The sequence below is a fragment of the Hemitrygon akajei genome, chromosome 8 (genome assembly GCF_048418815.1).
Source record: "Hemitrygon akajei chromosome 8, sHemAka1.3, whole genome shotgun sequence".
Classification (NCBI taxonomy): Eukaryota; Metazoa; Chordata; class Chondrichthyes; order Myliobatiformes; family Dasyatidae; genus Hemitrygon; species Hemitrygon akajei.
The window spans coordinates 126,816,012-126,835,387 of record NC_133131.1 but is presented as its reverse complement, the minus strand read 5'-3'; the positions used below and the strand labels follow the sequence as shown (position 1 = coordinate 126,835,387).

Below are 19,376 nucleotides of genomic sequence, written 5' to 3'. Positions count from 1 at the left end.
CCATTCAGTAGGATCATAGCTGTTCTGACATTCATAAAGCTCACTTTCCTGCTGATAAGCCTGGATTCTTTTACTTTCTAGAAATCCATCAATCTCATCTCTCCTCGCAGCTTTTCATGTCAAGGAGTTCCTTGACAATCAACAACGGTGCTCTTCAAGGGTGCACACTTAGTCCAATCTCTCTTGACACCCACAATTATGTGGCTAGGCACAGCTCAAATGCCATCTATAAATTTGCAGAGGACACAACTGTTGGCAGAATGTCAGATGGTGATGAGGAGGTCTGCAGGAGTGAGATAGATCAGCAAGTTGAGTGGTGTCACAGTAACAACCTTGCATCAGCAAGACCAAGGAATTGATCGTGGCCTTAAGGAAAGAGAAGTCGAGGAAATACACACCAGTTCTGATCAGTGGAAAGGGTGAGCAGTTTCAGGTTCCTGGGTATCAAAATCTCTGGGTCCAGCAGATTGATACATTTGCAAAGAAGGCATGACAGCAGCTATATTTCATTAGGAGCTTGTGGGCAATGGTTATCTCAATAAAGACGTTTGCAAATTTCTACAGGTGTACCATGGAAAGCATTCTATCAGGATTGTAAAAAGTTACAGAAAGTTGTAAACTCAGCCAGCTGCATCATGAGCAATAACCTCCCCAGCACCAAGGGCACCTTCGAAAAGTAATGTCTCAAAAAGGCAGCATCCATCATTAAAGACCCCCTTCACCCAGGACATTCCCTCATCTCATTGCCACTACCAAATAGGAGGTACAGGAGCCCGAAGGCACATACTTTACATTTCAGGAACAGCTTCTTCCCCTCTTACATCAGATTTCTGAATGGACACTACCTCACTATTTTTTCCTCTCCTTTGGCACTACATATTTAATTTAATTATATACTGCAGCAGCAAAACAACAAAATTCATGACATATGCCAATGATATTAAATCTGATTCTGATTCAAAGACTCTCAACTGCTGAGGGAGGCAATTTTTCCTTATCCTCTTGAGGACAGAGATTCCTTCTCAGTCATAAATACTAACATCTCACCCTGAGGCAATGCTCTTATTGACTCTTGAGGCAACCCTGTAGAATTTGCTATACGACACATTTTTTACTCACTATACGATTCAGATGAGTTATCAATTGATTGAACATTATCAGTCTGAATGGTAATGGCAAATGATACGATGGCTTTCTTTGCAAAAGGTTTCAAGTAGGTTAGGTGAGACAAGAACTAGAGGTCATGAGTTAAGAGTGAAAGGTTTAAGGGGAACATGGTGGGGTGACATCTTTACTCAGACGGTAGTGAGAGTGTGGAACACATTGCCAGCGGAACTGGTGGTTGGGGGTTCTATTTCAACATTTAAGAGAAATTTAGATAGGCTCATGGATTGGAGTGGTATGGAGAGCTTTGGTGCAGATGCAGGTTGATGGAACTAGGCAGGTTAATAGTTCAACATGGACTAGATGGGGTGAAGGGCCTGTTTCTATGCTGTGTTGTTCAATAACTCTACAGGAGGAACAATATCTTACTACTATTATAATAGGCCTTGGATTGGACTATTGTGTGCAATTTTAATCTCCTTATTTAAAAGCTACCATAGTGGAAGTGCAATGACATTTCAGCTGACTGATTACTGGAACGCTGCTCTTCTGGTGTGAGGAGAAATAGGGTCAAGTAGACTTTGAAAGAACAAGAGGGGATCTCACTGAAATATACAAAATTCTACCAGTCTTCAGTCCACTGAATGCAAACACATTTCCATTGGCTAGTGGGTAGATTGGGATGGTCATCCTGTCACAGTAACAGTCTCAAGATAAAGGTAAGATATATGATAGCTAGATTGAGAATCAGTCATGATTATATTGAACTGTTGAGCAAGATCAAAGGACTGTACAGTCATTCACTTTGTTTTCTGTTTTTTTTCTATGACTGCATATAAGAAACTGTGCATATTTCTACCCTGAATATAGTAAAAAGGAAAGAGAGGCAGCAGAAAAGACACAAATAAAGGTCACAAGAATAAACTGCATCTGTAAAAATCAAAAGAGTTAATATTTCAGGTTGAAATCCTTCGTCAGTACTAGAAAAAGAGAAATGTAAAAGAATATTATTTTAGAAACAGCTGTATTTAAAATGTTTATTGTAAATCATTTTAAGGTCATTTTGAGGCAAATGATGAATGGACATTTAAAATGATTTTGGGAATAAAGGGGTGGATTTCCTGGTTAGCTGCTGTTGACGAGTGCTGTTCTGCAAGGATTGGTGTTGGGTCTGCTGCTTTTCATGTTCTAGGTTAATAGTTTCAATAATGGAATTGATGGCTTTGTGGCTAACTTTGCAAATTATACAAAGATAGGTGGAGGGGCAGGAAGTGTTGAGGAAGCAGGGAGTCTGCAGAAGGACCTGGACAGATTAAGAGAATGGGCAAACTGTTATGAGACACTTAAACTGTGCAGAGTATCGTTAGCTGGCATGGCCCCTTTAAAGGTTCAGGACAGTCCCGCTAATTGATAGTCATGTTCTGGGCACCAAGAATTGAGTATTTAAAGAGCACCTGAACTAAGGGTAAGTGTTCAATCATAAGCCTTACTTGTGATTTTGTCTAGTGTTTGTTTTGTGTTCAATTCTCGATCCAGTTCAATACCATGTCTTGATCCTTGCTTCAGATACTCCAGCATTTAGGTCCAAGCCATTCTTGTCAAGGGCTCTCATTTCAGTTCAAATGAGCCAGAGTGGACCCAGCTGGGTATTGGAGCCTTTTGTCAGCTGTGGCCAGCCACAGTGAGAAAATTTCAAGGCAGCCTGAAGATATGCGACTTCCAGGTCCCCATGTGCCAACTACTGCAGGGAGGAAGCCAAAGTTGCTCTGCGGAGCCAGTATGTCTTCCAACCCTGGAGAGATTTGACGGGAACCCGCGTTCTTACCGCGGCTTTCTCATCCAATGCTCATTTGTATTTGAACGCCAGCCTACAAGTTCCCATCAGAGCAAGGAAAGGTGGCCTTCATTACCTCTCTTCTGAGGGGAAGAGCCCCGGCCTGGGCCATCGTGCATTGGGGATGTAGGTCTGAGATTTGCTCAGATTTGGAGGAATTCATGGCCTCCATGAGGAAGGTGTTTTACCAACCCACCAGAGCTAGCTGAGCCTTGGACCGGCTGATGAACATTCGACGAGGGACAGTCAGCGGCCAACTATGCAATCGAATTTCGGACCTTGGCCCAGGTGAGTGCTAGGAACAGGGAAGCCTTGGCCATGCTATACCTCCATGGACTGCGAGATGAACTGAAGGATGTCCTAGCATAACTAATTGGTGGACTGGAGGGAGGGGAGTGGAGAATCATTACTTGGTCCAGCCATTGTAAGAGGATATGTTTGCAGCATGGTGTTCTAGCAACCAGCCTCTTCTGTGACCAATGACCAATAAGGGGGCAGCCTTCAGTGTGAGATAGCCTGAGAGCATTGGGAGACCTGCCCTCAAGGATGGACAAGCTGGTTCCAGTCAATGGGACTGTGTGAAACCCAACCCTGTCTAGTGCGGACCACCCGGGAACAAGAGAGAGGGAATATCTAGTTCAGGAGAACAAGGAGATGCCCAAGCAGTCTGGAAAACTTGAAGCTAGTCTCAAGGGATCCAACCGCTAGGCCTTGAGGAAGGGAAGGACTTCTTTACACTGCATCTTCTGCCCAAAAATATTTAAGCACTTTTAGCATCTCATCTGAACAGAAAGACATATTATAATATTTCAAATTAACCTTCTATTGCACACTATTATAATCTGCTCTCAGTGCAGTCTATTTCTAATTTTGCCATTTATCAGCAGGCCAATTGCTTGGCCAGGAAATTGCTTGTAACGGATAAGCAAGAACAACATAGAGGGCAAGAAATGTCAATGTTATGATTTGCTAATCTTTACTGCTGGAGACTGGGACTGTTTTTTCACATCCGTTAGTATTGACTTCTGGTTTTGTCAAAGGCCATTTTATTGACAGAAGAAGAATAATATGCTGTTTGTGTTTTGATGAGTATATGAATAAAATTAGGGATTAAAGAACAATTTCATTCAGCAAACTGCCAGGTATCAGGCATTGGCTCCTGTGCAAATCACAGTATCTGACAGTCCACTCCTTTTCTGAACTCGCTATGGTGTTCAGTGAGAGAGTCTGGATGGATTTTCCATCTGGTTTTATGCCTTGGAGGACTGGTTCAGAGATGATGACCCCATGGAAAAGATAAAGAAACAAATTGCAAGAAGCAGATATACAACCTTAAAAGTCAAAGATCAGCTGAATAGCTAGTGAAAGATAACCAAGTAAGGTGAGTGCAATATAGCTTGATAGTTTTACAACAGTTTTCTCCAAGTTAGTAGTAATTTTGGTGAACAGAAGATGTGATCTGTGATTGCGTGTGTGTGGGAGGGGGGTGTGAGAGCAGTTTATCATGGTCTTAGAAATGACTTTGAAGTATTGAGAAAGTATAGTATTCAAATGTATTGAATTGACATTATTACTTACAGCTTTCATATACGTGAGGAGTAAAAATCATTACGTTACGTCTCCTTCTAAATGAGTAATGTGCAATTTATAGTAACTTATAATAAATAGTATGTACAACAGGGCAGTCAATATAACATAGAAATACATTTGTATCAGTCTGATGTTCTGGTGGAAGAAGCTGTCCCCGGAGCCTGTTGGTCCTGGCTTTTATGCTGCAGTACTGTTTCCCAGATGGTAGCAGCTAGAGCAGTTGGGGTGATTCGTGTCTTCAATGATCCTTCAGGCCCTTTTTACACACCTGTCTTTGTAAATGTCTTGAATAGTGGGAAGTGTACATCTTACAGATGCACTGGGCTGTCCGCACCACTCTCTACAGAGTCCTGTGATTGAGGGAGGTACAGTTCCCATACCAGGCAGTGATGCAGCCAGTCAGGATGCTCTCAATTGTGCCCCTGTAGAACGTTCTTAGGGTCTGGGAGCCCATACCAAGCTTTTTTAACCATCTGAGGTGAAAGAGGTGCTGTTGTGCCTTTTTCACCACACAGCCAGTATGTACAGACCACATGAGATCCTCGGTGATGTTTATGCCGAGGAACTTAAAGCTGTTCACCCTCTCAATACCCTCAGATCCATTGATGTCAATAGGTGTTAGCCTGTCTCCATTCCTACTGTAGTCCACAACCATCTCCTTTGTTTTTGTGACATGGAGGGAGAGGTTGTTTTCTTGACACCACTGTGTCAGGGTGATGACTTCATGCCTGTAGGCTGCCTCATTATTATTTCAGATTAGAGCAGTGGGTGGTACAGTCATGGGTATGCAGAGAGTAAAGGAGGGGGCTTAGGACACAGCCCTGAGGGGCACCTGTGTTGAGGGGAAGAGGTGAGGGAGCCCACTCTTACCACCTGCCGGCGATCTGACAGGAAATCCAGGATCCATCTCCACAAGGCAGGGAGAAGGCTGGTGTGTCATGCTTTCTTAAATTATTTTTACAATGTAGATCTGAAGAGAGAGTTAACTTTAATTGTCTGGGCTTAAATCCCCTGGAGAAGATGGAACTGAGACTTCTTAAATCACTAGTCAGTAAAGATCTTCCCATAATTCTCTCCATTCCTGAGTTCCAGTGTTTCTACCAAACCATGTTGATGGAAAAGTGTTTTATGCTGAAGCCAAAGGTAATGTTTGATTTGGTGTGTTCTGTGCCTTGGTTAACATTGTCTTTCAAGATGATAGAGGTCATGAGATGCAGATGTATTATCAAAGGACACTCAGTGATTTTCCATAGCAATTTGTGTGGCATCAACTGTGCAAGGATATTAAGGCACTGAGTAGGAAACCAGAAACAGAGTTCTTTTTCCAGTTTATGTCAAGCTCACAAATCATTTATTCATCAAAGTTTAAAATGTTACCTGTGCTTTACATATATATCCCAGAAAAAAGTTTAGAGCAAGTCAAATTAAACTTATTGAGTTAAGGTACAGTAGGGGGATATTTGAGGAACACACACAAAATGCTGGAGGAACTCAGCAGACCAGGCACCATCTGTAGAAAAGAGTACAGTTGACTTTTCAAGCCAAGACCGTTCATTAGGACTTCGTATGTGTTGCTTGGATTTCCAGCATCTGCAGATTTTCTCTTGTTTGTGGTAGGAGGATATTCCCCCAATCTAGGAATGTCATTTTCTTGTTGAATAATTAAGTTGGTCCTATTCTCTTTATTAAATAATCATGGGCCATGCTGTTAATGCCACATTTTCTTCTCTTTTATAGAGGATTCGGAATGTGCCTATGATAAATTGAAGATATACAATGGGACTACAGTAAAAGGATATCTTGTTGCTACTCTTTGTGGTTCTGTCATCCCTGGTCCAATCAGTATCGACGGCCCAATGCTATTGGTCTTCAGTACAGACAGTATAAAGGCACATACTGGATTTGTGGCAAACTATCATTTAGTCTGTGAGTAATCTATTGTGGAATTACCAATAGAATTGTAAAAAAATTCTTGCTTTATTCTTTTTAGGAAATGAACTCCCTATAGTGTTTTTTTAAAGTGTTTTTTAATCTACAAATGCTACTTTGCATCTGCAACCAAGAGCAAGGAACCATGCTTACATCTTTAAGTTCAAAGTACATATATATCACCACATACAACCCCGAGATGCATTTTCTTGTGGCCATACTCAGTAAATCCAATATCCATGATGTAAGACTGCGCCAACAGGATGGTTAATCAATGTGCAAAAGACCACAAACTGTGCAAATACAAAAAGGAAGAAAAATAATAATAATAATAAATAAGTAAGCAATAAATATCAAGAACATGAAATGAAGAGTCCTTGTAAGTGAGTTCATAGGTTGTGGAAACAGTTCAGTGTTGAGACAAGTGAAGTTGAGTTTAGTTCTAAGTAATTAGAGTCATAGAGAAGAACAGCACAGAGGCCCTTCAGCCCATCTAGCCCATGTCAAAAGCATTTAAACTGCTTACTCACATTGACCTCTATACCCCTACCACACATGTATCCATCCAAACTTCTCTTAAACGTTGAAATTGAGCTTGCTTGTGCTGGTAGCTCATTCCACGCTCTCATGACCCTCTGTGTGAAGAAGTTTCCTCTTATGTTCTCCTTAAACTTACACTTTTTGCCCTTAACCCATGATCTCTGGTTGTAGTCCCATCCAACTTCAGTGGAAAAAAAAACTGCTTGCATTTATCCTATCTATACCCCTCAAAATTTTGTATAACTCTATAAAATCTCTTCTCAAATCTTCTACATTCTAAGGAATACAGTCCTAACCTACTCAATCTTTCCTTATAACTCCAAATCCAGCAACATCCTTGTAAATTTTCTCTGTACTCTTTCAACCTTGTTTGCATTTCTCCTGTAGGTAGGTGACCAAAACTGCACACAATACTCCAAATTAGGCCTCATCAATGTCTTATACAGCTTCAACATCTCATCCCATCTCTAGTACTCAATATTTTCATTTATAAAGGCAAATATACTAAAAACTTTCTTTGCAATACCATCTACATGTGACTCCACTTTCAACAAATTATTTATCTGTACTCCCAGATCTCTTTGTTCTACTACACTCCTCAGTGCCCTAGCTTTCACTTTGTAAGACCTATCCTGGTTGGTTCCACTGAAGTGTAAAATATTGCACTTGTCTGCATTGAATTCCATTTACCATTTTTTCAGCTCATTTTTCCAGCTGATCCAGATCCCCCTGCAAGCCATGATAGCCTTCCTCGCTGTCCATTATACCCAATCTTGGTGTCATCCACAAATTTCCTAATCCCATTAGCCACATTATTATCCAGATCATTGATATACAGTAGGTAACAAACAGCAACAGACCCAGCATCGATCCCTGTGGCATGCCTCTAAGTCGCAGGCATCCAGTCAGAGAGTCAATCATCTACTACCAGTCTCTGGCTTCTCCCACAAAGCCAATATTTAATCCAATTTACTACATAATCTTGAATGCTAAGAGGCTGAATCTTCTGACCAACCTCCCATGTGGGACCTTGTCAAATGCTTTCTTTAAGATCTATGTGTGCAAGATCCACAGCCTTGCCGCCTTCCACTTTCCTGGTAACTTCCTTGAAACATTCTACAAGATTGGTTAGGCATGATCTACCACGCACAAAGCCATGTTGATTGTCCTTAATCAGTCGATTTCTATCCAAATACGTATTTATATATCTGGTCCTTTAGAATATCTTCCAATAGCTTTCCCACAACTGATGTCTGCATCCAGAGACAGAGAAGCAGTTTCAGCGACAGGTTACTATCGATGCAATGCTCCTCAGACAGGATGAAGAGGTCAATACTCCCCAATGCCATTAGGCTTTACAATTCTACCACCAGGACTTAAGAACTTTTTAAAAGCTATTATTAATGCTTTTTGAGATAGTGATTTAGATGCATATCATATTTTTTACTGAGTTAAGTACTGTATGTAATTAGTTTTGCTACAACAAGTGTATGGGACATTGGAAAAAAGTTGAATTTCCCCATGGGGATGAATAAAGTATCTATCTATCTATCTAGATGGCTCTAAACATAAACCAGGAAATTATAGGCTGGTGAATTTCCTGGTTTATGTTTAGAGCCTTTTTTAAACAGTGGAACAACATGGGCTATCCTCCAATCCTCTGGTGCCTCTGCTGACACTAAGATTGTTTTAAATATCTCTGCTAGAGCCCTGACAATTTCTGCACTTACTTCCCGTAGGGTCTGAGGGAACACCTTGTCAGGCCCCGTGTATTTATCCATCCTGATTTGCAAACACCCCCTCCTCTGTAAACTGTACAAGGCCTATGAAGTTGATGCTGCTTTGCCTCATTTCTACAGGGTCTGTGTCCATCTCCTGAATAAACAGATGTAAAAAAAAAATCATTTAAGATCTCTCCCATCTGTTTGGCTTCACACATGAATTACATTTTGGTCTTCCAGAGGACCAAATTTGTCTCTTACAATCCTTTTGCTGTTAACATATCTGTAGAATGCCTTAGGATTCTCCTTCACCTGTCTGCTAAAGCAAATTCTTGCCTTCTTTTAGCCCTCCTGATTTCTTACTTAAGTTTTCTCTGTATTTCTTGGACTCCAGAAACACCTCATTGGTTTAACTTGCCTACACCTGCTATGTGCCTCCTTTTTTCTCTTAACTAGGTCCTTAATATCTCTTGAAAAGTGAGGTTCCCTACTTTTATCTTTACTTGTTATCTTTACATTTTATTCTGACAGGCACATACATGATTTGGTCTCTCAAATTTTCATTATTGAAGCCCTCCCACTTACCTGAAAATAGCCTGTCCCAATCCACACTTGCCAAATCATTCCTGATACCACCAAAATTGGCCTTTCTCCAATTCAGAATCTAGTCCACGGACTCAACCTATCTTTTTGCATATTCACTTTGAAGCTAATGACATTGTGGTCACCAGATGCAAAGTGATCCCCTACACAAACCTCTGTCATTACCTAATAGAAGATCCAGTGACACACACTCTCTCATTGGGACTTCTACGTACTGATGAAGGAAACTTTCTTGAACACATTTGACAATATCTGTTCTATTTATAAGATCATAAAACCATAAAATTTAGGAGCAGAATTAGGCCATTTGGCCCACCATGTCTGCTGTGCCATTTCCTCATGCCTGATCCAATTTTCCTCTCAGCCCCAATCTCCTGCCTTCTCCCCATATCCCTTTGTGACCTGACCAATCAAGAATCCAACAACCTCTGTCTTAGATATACATAAAGACGTGGCCTCTACAGCTGCTTGTGGCAAAGAATTCCACAGATTCCCCACCCTCTGGTGAAAGAAATTCCTTCTCATCTCCATTCTAAAAGGATGCCCCTCTATTCCAAGGCTGTGCCGTCAGGTCAGACTTTCCCACCATAGGAAACATCTTCTCCAGGCCTTTAACCATTCAACAGATTTCAATGAAGTCATCCCTTATTCTTCTGAATTCCAGTGAATATAGGCCCATCAAGCACTCTTCAAATGACAAGCCATGTAATCGTGAACTTCCTTTGAACCTTCTCCAGTTTCAGCACATCTTTTCTAAGATAAGGGGCCCAAAACTGCTCACAATACTCCAAGTGGGGCCTCACCAGTGCTTTATAAATTTTCAACATTACATCCTTGCTTTTATATTCTAGTCTTCTTGAAATGAATGCTAACATTACATTTCTCTTCCTCACCACAGACTCAACCTGCAAATTAACATCACGGAATCCTGCACAAGGACTCCCAAATCCCCCTTGTGCCTCCGATGTGTTTGTATTTTCTCTCCTAGAAAATAGTCAGCCCTTTCATTTTTTCTGCAAAAAGTACATGACCATTCACTTCCCGACACTGTATTCCATCTGCCATTTCTTTACACATTCTCCTAATCTGTCTGTCCTTCTGTAGCTTTTCTACTTCCTGAAAACTACCTTCCCCTCCACCTATCTTCATTTTGTCTGCAAACTTCGTAAAAAAAATCTTATCAATTACATTATTCAAATCTTGACATATAACTTAAAAAAATCGGTCCCAACATAGACTGCTGTGGAACACCACTAGTCACTGGCAGCCAACCAGAAAAGGCTTCCTTTATTTCCACTCCTTGCCTACTGCCCATCTGTCTTTATCCATGCTAGAACCTTTCCTGTCATACCATGGCTTCATAGCTTGTTAAGCAGCCTCATGTGTGGCACCTTGTCAAAGGCCTTCTACAGTATCAAGTGCTTTTGTAGTATGGGATTCCCAGCCAATATGTGGAAGGTTAAAATCACCTAACAACAGACATCCCACTCTGCAAAAACTCATTTCAGGGAGGTAGCACCATCAATTTGCGGGAGACTCCAGGGAGAGGTGGGATGTCTGCAATAGAGTAGTTCCTTAGCAGCTAGCCAACTAGTTTAAATAACGTTAGCTATGCTAATGAACAAATGACACCTGTTAAACTCACTCCAACATGTTTTTTACACTTTAACCCTCTATGGGCAATCGAAAAGTCACTGTTACAAACAGTGCAGTGAGGAACACTGCCATTATTTTTGATCCCTATTAGGCAGGGATACACTTTATCGTAGTCTGGGGTGAAGTACAAATGTAAAGAAGGGAGGGGAAAAGAAACTACCTAGAGCTTCTCTTTTTTGCTTTCTCTGACTGAAGCCTCTACTTGAAGCCTTGAAGAGCTAAAGCCTCAGAATCACCACTCTACCTCTGTCCGCTCCAACGGTAGCCGCTGCACTTGTCCCTGCCTCCTTCTAATTTGCTTTTGCTAATCAATCCTAAACGCCAATTGACCGCTGGTCAGAGTCCAAACAAACTGCTGTCTTTTGCTGCCTTTTACACTCGGTCAGCGGACCTGAGTGAAATTCTCTCCTCTTAAGCTTCTGAACTCCTGATTGGTCACCGGTCAGATAAATAAATAAGATTCTAAGGTAACTAACTTGAGGAACAGGAGAGGATTCACCTACAAATTTGCCTGTCCATTCACCTCAAGAAAAGACTTTCTCTTCATACCTGAGGTTAATATCAGTTAGTGCACAAGGTTGACAATTGTGAATCCACAAATCCAGTGTTCAAAATACAGACTGAACAATCAGAATCAGGTTTAATATCACTGGCATTTGTCATGAATTTGTTGTTTTGTGGCGGCAGCAGTACATTGCAATGCATAACAAAAACTATTAACTGAACAGTAGTATGTTTTAAAAATAACTTGAATAAGTAGCCCAAAAGAAAGGTAAAAGCTGGTGAGGCAGTGTTTACAGGTTCATTTTTCATTCAGAAATCTGGTAGCAGAGGGAAGAAGCTGTTCCTGAAAAATTGAGTGTGTGTCTTCAGGCTCCTGTACCACCTCCTTGATGTTAACAATGAGAAGAGGGCATGTCCTGAATGAAAGGGGTCCTTAATGATGAACGCTGCCTTTTTCAGACACATTTTGAAGGTATCTTTGATGTTGGGGAAGCTAGTGCTCATGATAGAATTGACTGAGTTTACAACTTTCTGCAGCTATATTCAATCCTATGCAGAGGCCACTCTAACCAGCTTCAATGCTCTCCATGCTGCACTTGTAGAGATTTGCGAGTGTATTTGATGACATACCAATTCTCCTCAAACTCATAATGAAATATAGCTGCTGTCGTGCCTTCTTTGTCATTGCATCAATATGTTGGGCCCAGGACAGATCTTTAGATATGACGACACCCAGGATCTTGAAAATACTCACCTTTTCCACTTCTGTCACTACACATGCAACCCGAGTCTGCTGTTCGAGGTCCACTGATTTTGAGTATTGATTTTTTTTAAACATCTTAAAACAATGCTGCTTATTGAAATATTCATGGCTGTGACTATGGATTTTAGCTGCAGTAGTCTTAAACGGGAATATATTATGACACCCATTGGAATCACACTTGCAAATGAATCAGTTCTCACACAACTTTGTTATATTAAAGGACAGGTGTGTCTAAGTTGAATTTTGTCCTATCACCATATTATTTGTCACCAAAATAAATTTTTAAAAAGGCCTGCTGATTCAAAACATGGTCATATTAAATAATGGCTGTTGTAGTTTTCTCCTATTTCAAAGCATTTGAAGCTGACTTGTATGTTCATATAGCATAGTTGCAAGCTTAATCTTTTGATGCACAATGGAAAGTTAATCAACACTGGGAATTCCCTCCAGAGCAGTTGTACTGAGGCGAGGAAAAGTTAAAAAGGGAGAGAGGGCAGAAGTGATGCAAAAGGGAATACAGAAGAGGAATCAGAATGGGGAAGGGTTGAATGGGGAAGAGTTAAATGATGCAGTGATAAAAGTAAATGCTGGAGATATTCAGTGGTTAAGGGAGCCTCTTTGGTAAGAGAAACAGTTAATTTTTCAGATGGAAGAATTTGCTTTCAAACTTTAATCAGAAATGGTTCAGTGGGCAGTAGCCACAAATGGGCCATCACCATGGTAATCATCTGGGCCATAGATCACAGCATCTGAGGCATACTTGCTGTGATCTTTGTCAGTGCTGCTTGGTTACAAAAGGGTATGACTGCAAATCAGTGTATGGGAGTTAGTGCAAATAAGATATATGCACCAGTGGGAACCATTTAGTTTCATTATGGTTCTCAATTTTCTACGTCAAACACTCCTTGCATTAATTTGACAGAATAAGAATGTTGGTTGAGAACATTTTTTCCAATTTCTATCAGTAAGTCTGACAAATACATTGTACAGATCTATGATGTCATGATGTGCACAAGATCACGACAGGGAATGGGTAGGAACCGGGTGCAGGTCCTTGACAATGTATGATATATGGATAAGAAAATGTACAAATGTTTCTCCTTCTAATTGAGATTTTAGGCTTCCTGATAATATTGTTGCTAATCTTATTGAAATATACACTGAAAAATCAATAAACCATGAAAAAAAATGATGGGACCATGGCAAAATTAAGTGGTTTATGGATTCTTCTTATTCTGGTATGTCATTTTCACTGTTATCCATCATTAGTACATTTTCTGCTGTTGTTTTTGGTTCATTTAATTGGAGGTGTAAAGTTTATTCACAATATAGGAGACTGACCGCTAAATTTTATAGCACAACTACCTGTCATTACAACCACAAAATGGGCCCCCAAAGATGCAGGATGCATGAGATATGATGACACTAAGGCAATGATCTGTGAACTTTCTGGTTATGCAGGAAATCCATTTAGTATAAATAGCTAATTAATTATAAAATTATAACTGACTAAATGGTGAAGATCAGCCTTAACTTTAGAAATATATTGTGATTGTTATGCATTTATTGGCTTACTTGCAAAGACCATACCTACTAATGACACAATTACATTCTTTTATAAAGAAAAAAAATCAGCCTAAGTAAATATTTCATGGGATAGTTAGCTAAAATCTAATGTAAGGAAGAAACAAAAGCCAGTGATACAACTGACCTTTGGGTTATTCATTATTTCCCATTAACCATTATCCCCATCCTTTACTGGTACATTGTAACCAATAATTTGACAGAACACTCATTTGTGGGATCAATGCATGTTACAACATGGGTTAAGAGCTATTTATTTCCAAGTTAAGGCTGTAAGAGCAAAGGCTTTTTAATTCATTGTGAACCTAAGTAGTATGCTGGTAGATTGCATCATTAATATTAATAAAATTAGGGTTAATGCTTTGTAAAATTCATTTTACAATTTGAAAATGTGACTGCTATCTGTTGCTTAATTTAGATGAAGCTTTCAGCAACATTCAACAGCAGTGGGCAGAATGTGAATTCTATCATAATCAGTGGGTTCTATTTTATTGCATCCTTGAGGAAGTTTATTGTTCCCAGAAATGCTGGCTGCATTTGTCTGGATTTTTAAAATAACATTTAACATCACCACCTGTGGGTTGGACCTGTTTCAAACACTCTTTCACATTTGCCACAGGCAAAAGAAATCATTCCACTTGGTCATTTTTTGTCAAACTTTTCAAGCCCTACAAAGGCACACTACCACAATCACTAGCTTTCCGGTTATAAGCTATGCATGAAGCTTACCTGAGCCATGAAAGCCATTTCATTTCTAAGAAGATGCATATTAGATTGTGATTATTAAATTTCACAAGTCCTTTGACAAGGTCTCACATAGGAAACTGATACAAACTTTAATGATTATGGGATGCAAGGCATGTTTGGAAGCTGAACCCAGGTTGCCCTGGAGGTGGCAGTGGGTGATGGTGGAGAGTTGGTTTTGGAACTGGAAGCCTGTGACCAGAAATGTAGCACAAGAGGTCTGTGCTCATATCCTTACTGTCTGCTATATATATTAATGATTTGGCTGTAAATGTAAGTGACTGGTAAGTTCACAGCTGAAATGAAAATTGCTTGTACCGTTAATGGTGAGGTGAATAGTTCTGAACTATAAAATAGCATTCTTCACATGGTGAAATGGACACAATGGGAAGAGGAATTTAATAAGTCTGAGGTTATATACTGTGCTTTGGGAAAATCAAAAAATTGCATAATGAATGGTAGGGATCTAGGGAGCTTTGAAGAATAGAGAGACCTCAGTGTACAGATCCAATGATCCCTGAAGGAAGGGAGATAGTGTGGTGACGTAGGCATGTTGTAGATTTCATTATTTGAAGCTGAAGTTCAAAGTAAATTTATTATCAACCCTAAGATTTGTTTTTTGCAGGCATTCACAGTAATACACAGTATTATGGTATAACATTATAAAATCTTGGTTAAGTCACAATTGAAGAACTATGTGCAGTTCCAGTCACCTGGCTTTGGAAGGATTTGATTGCACTGGAGAGTGTGCAGAGGAGATTATTACCTAAGATGGAATATTTCCATTATGAGAAGAGACTGGCTGGGCTGATTTTTCTTAGACTGGAGAAAGTTGAGGGGGTACATGATAGAAGTATACGAGTGACGAGGCATTAGATAACAGTAAACTTCTCTCCACTGCAACGGTATCCAAAATTAGGGAGCGTAGGGACAATCTGAGGGTGAATTTTTTTCATCTTGTGGTCAAATCTGAACGTACTGCCTAGGGAGGTGATAAAGGCAGGTACTCGCGCAATATTTAAGAAATAGCTAAATGAACTCTTCAGTTACATAGAAATTTACTGACTAAATTTTGGTGAATGGGATTAGTGTAGATGGAAAGTTGATTGTTGGCATGGACCAAAGAGCCTCTTTCTGTATTGTATGACTTTATGACTCTATGCCATTAAGATTTGGGGACTGTTGGAGATTGTTGTGTATCAAATTTCTGTTAAAAGTTTTTTTTTAAAAAACAGCTGCTGGATATCAGACAGACAGAAGGCCTATTCCATCAGTTTTCTGGCAACAACTGTACCCTTTCTACATTCTCCCCAGCCTTAGAAAGACAGACAATCCACACAATGATTTCATCAAACATTTAAACATTTCCAAATGTAAACAAAATTAAAACTTAAAGTAAATTAACTAGTAAAATTGAAAGTGTTGTTTATGTGCCATAATAACAGCACACGACTGCATATAGTATTAGGAGCAGCTGTGTGCATTTCATGCTCTGTAGCTTAATCTTACCTGTCACGAGTTCCATGCTGAAGTGTTACTGGTATTGATTAGGATTTCTTTTGCAAGTAGTGCAGTAATTATTTTTAAATTAATACTGATTTTAAAAGGTTAGGCATCTATTGAAAGAAAGTTCACTCATTATTTTGTGATTGTTTCTTTCAAGCCTGTGGAGGCAGATTCCATCGATCAACTGGGACTCTCATCAGCCCGATTTACTCACACAGTCAATACGGCAGTATGAACTGTACATACCACATCACTGTTGGAGTGAACAGGATTGTAAAAATTATGTAAGTGAAGTAGTATTGCTCTCTCTACTGTTTTAAAATTACTCTCACCAATTGTCTCCACTCCTTTCCAAAGGCATTAATTTTTGCTAGAAGGAGCTTCTCTTGGTCACTAATTGACCTCTTGATTCTACATGGTCATCAATCAAGCTTATGAATGTCATTGGTATATAAACCATTATGGGTTTCATAATAGAACACAATCCTGGACTGTGGATAGAGCTAAGAAACTGCAATGGTAAAAAGATCCTGATGGGAATTGTATACAGACATCCAAATAGTAGTAAGGACGTGGTCTACAAATTACAAAGGGAGTTAGAAAACGCATGCCAAAAGTGAAATGTTACAATAGCCATGAGGGATTTCAATATACAGGTAGATTCGGAAAATCAAGTTGATGCTGGATTACAGGAGGGGGAGTTTCTAGACTGCCTACAAGATGGCTTTTTAGAGCAGCTCATAGTTGAATCCACTAGGGGATCAGCTATTCTGGATTGGGTATTGTGCAATGAAGCAGAATTGATTAGGTAAAAGAACTCTTAGGGGAAATGATCATAATGATTGAATTCACCCTGAAATTTGAAAAGGAGAAGCTAAGATCAGATGTATCAGTATAACAATTGAGTAAAGGGAATTACAGAGGCATGAGAAAGGAGTTGGACAGAATTGATTGGAATAAAACACTGGCAAGGATGCCGACAGAGCAACAATGGCTGGAATTTCTGTAAACAATTCGGAAGGCACAGGATGTATGCATCCCAAAGAGGAAGTAGTATTCTAAAGGCAAGATGACACAACTGTGGCTAACAAGTCAAAATCAATATAAAAACCAAAGAGAGGGCATATAACAGAGAAAAAAATTAGTAGGAAGTTAGAGTGTTGGGAAACTTTTACAAACCAATAGAAAGCACCTAAAAATCATGAAGTAAAGATGGAATATGAAAATAAGCTAGCCAACAATATTAAAGAGGATAGCATAACTTTCTTCAGAAACATAAAGTGTAAAAGAGAAGTGAGAGTGGATATTTGACCACCGAAAATGATGCTGGAGAGGTAGTAATGGGGGACAAGGAAATGGCAGATTAACTGAATAAGTATTCTGCATCAGTCTTCACTGCAGAAGACACTAGGAGTATGGTGGTGTCTCAGTTCATGAAGTGTGTGAAGTTACCATTACTAGAGAGAATGCTATTGGTAAACAGAAAGGTGTGAAGGTAGATAAGTCACTTAGACCAGATAGTGCACATGCCAGGGTTCTAACAAAGGTGATTGAAGAGATTGTGAAGGCATTAGAAATGATCTTTCAAGAATCAGTAGATTCTGGAATGGTTCCGGAAGACTGGAAAATTGCAAATGTCATTCCAATCTTCGAGAAGGGAGAGAGGCACAAGAAAGGAAATTATAGACCAGATAGTCTGACCTCAGTGATGGGGAAGATATTGGATCGATTATTAAGGTTGAGGTCTCAGGGTACTTGGAGGCACACAATAAAATGGGCTGTAGCCAGCAAGCTTTCCTCAAGGGAAAATTTTCCCTGACTAATCTGTTGGAATTCTTTGAAGAGATAACAAACAGGATAGAAAAATGAGGATCGGTTCATGTTGTTTATTTGGGTTTTCAGAAGGCCTTTGAGAAGGTGCCACACATGAGGCTGCTTAACAAGCTGTGAGCCCATACAGGACAGGTTCTAGCATGGATAATGCAGTGCCTGATTGACAGGGGGCAAAGAGTAGAAATAAAGGGAACCTTTCTTGGTTGGCTGCCAGTGACTAGTGGCGTTCCACCGGAATCTGTGTCGGGACCGATTCTTTTTACGTTATATGTCAATGATTTAGATTATAGAATCGATGGCTTTGTTGCAAAGCTTGCTGATGATATGAAGACATGTGCAGGGGCAAGTAGTTTTCTTGATGTAGAGAAGCTACAGAATGACTTAGACAGATTAGGAGAATGAGCAAAGAAATAGTAGATGGAACACAGTGTCGGGAAGGGTATGGTTGTGCACTTTGGTAGAAGAAATGAAAGGGTTGACAATTTTCTACATGGCAAGAAAATACAAAAAACTGAGGTGCAAAGAATCTTGGGAATCTTTGTGCAGGATTTGCTAAATGTTAAGTTGCAGTTGAGTATGGTGAGGAAGGCAAATGTGATGTTAGCATTCATTTGAAGAAGACTGGAATATAAAAGCAAGATTGAAATGTTGAGCCTTTATAAAGCACTCATGAGGCCTCGCTTGAAGTATTGCGAGCAGTTTTGGGCCCCTTATCTTAGAAATGATGTGCTGAAACTGGAGAGGGTTCAAAGGAGGTTCACAAAAATAATTCCAGGTTTGAATGGCTTGTTACATGAAGCGTGCTTGATGGCTCTGGGCCTGTAATTCACTAGAATTCTGAAGAATGAGGGGTGACCTCATTAAAGCTATTGATTGGTGAAACGCCTTGATAGACTAGATGTGGAGAGGATGTTTCCAATGGAGGGAGAGTCTAAGTCCAGAGGACACATTCTCAGAATTGAGGGACATCCTTTTAGGACAGAGATGAGGAGAAATTTCTTTAGCCGGAGAGTGGTGAATCTTTGGAATTCTTTGCCACAGGCAGCTGTGGAGACAAGTCTTTATGTATATTTAAGACAGAGTTTGATAGATTCGTGAGTGGTCAGGGCATAAAGGGATATGAGGAGAAGGCAGGAGATTGGGGCTGAGAGGAAAATTGGATCAGCCATGATGAAATGATGGAGCAGATTGGATGGGCCAAATGGCCTAATTCTGCTCCTATATCGTGGTCTAAACAAGATAAGAGCCGTTGGTATTACAGGAAAGGTACTAGCATGGATAGATAATTGGCTCACAGGCAGAAGAGTAAGAGTGGGGATGTAGGAGTTGGCATTGGGTCCGTTCCTTTTCATGTTTTATGCTAATGATCTGGATGATGGGATTAATGGCTTTGTGGCCAAGTTTGCAGATGATACAAAGGTGGAGGGGTAGGTAATATTGAGGAAGCAGGGAGTCCACAGACAGA

The 19,376-nt window shown here is 40.0% G+C and overlaps 1 protein-coding gene across 1 annotated transcript in view; it reads left to right on the top strand.

Annotated features, from left to right (window-relative positions):
• cubn (cubilin (intrinsic factor-cobalamin receptor)) overlaps window positions 1-19,376 on the top strand; it is a 355,208-nt gene that overhangs the window by 250,674 nt on the left and 85,158 nt on the right. Inside the window, exons 56-57 of the mRNA XM_073055305.1 lie at window positions 6,266-6,454; window positions 16,236-16,362. Of these exons, the coding sequence (XP_072911406.1) occupies window positions 6,266-6,454; window positions 16,236-16,362 (316 nt within the window). The remainder of the gene's footprint in view (window positions 1-6,265; window positions 6,455-16,235; window positions 16,363-19,376) is intronic.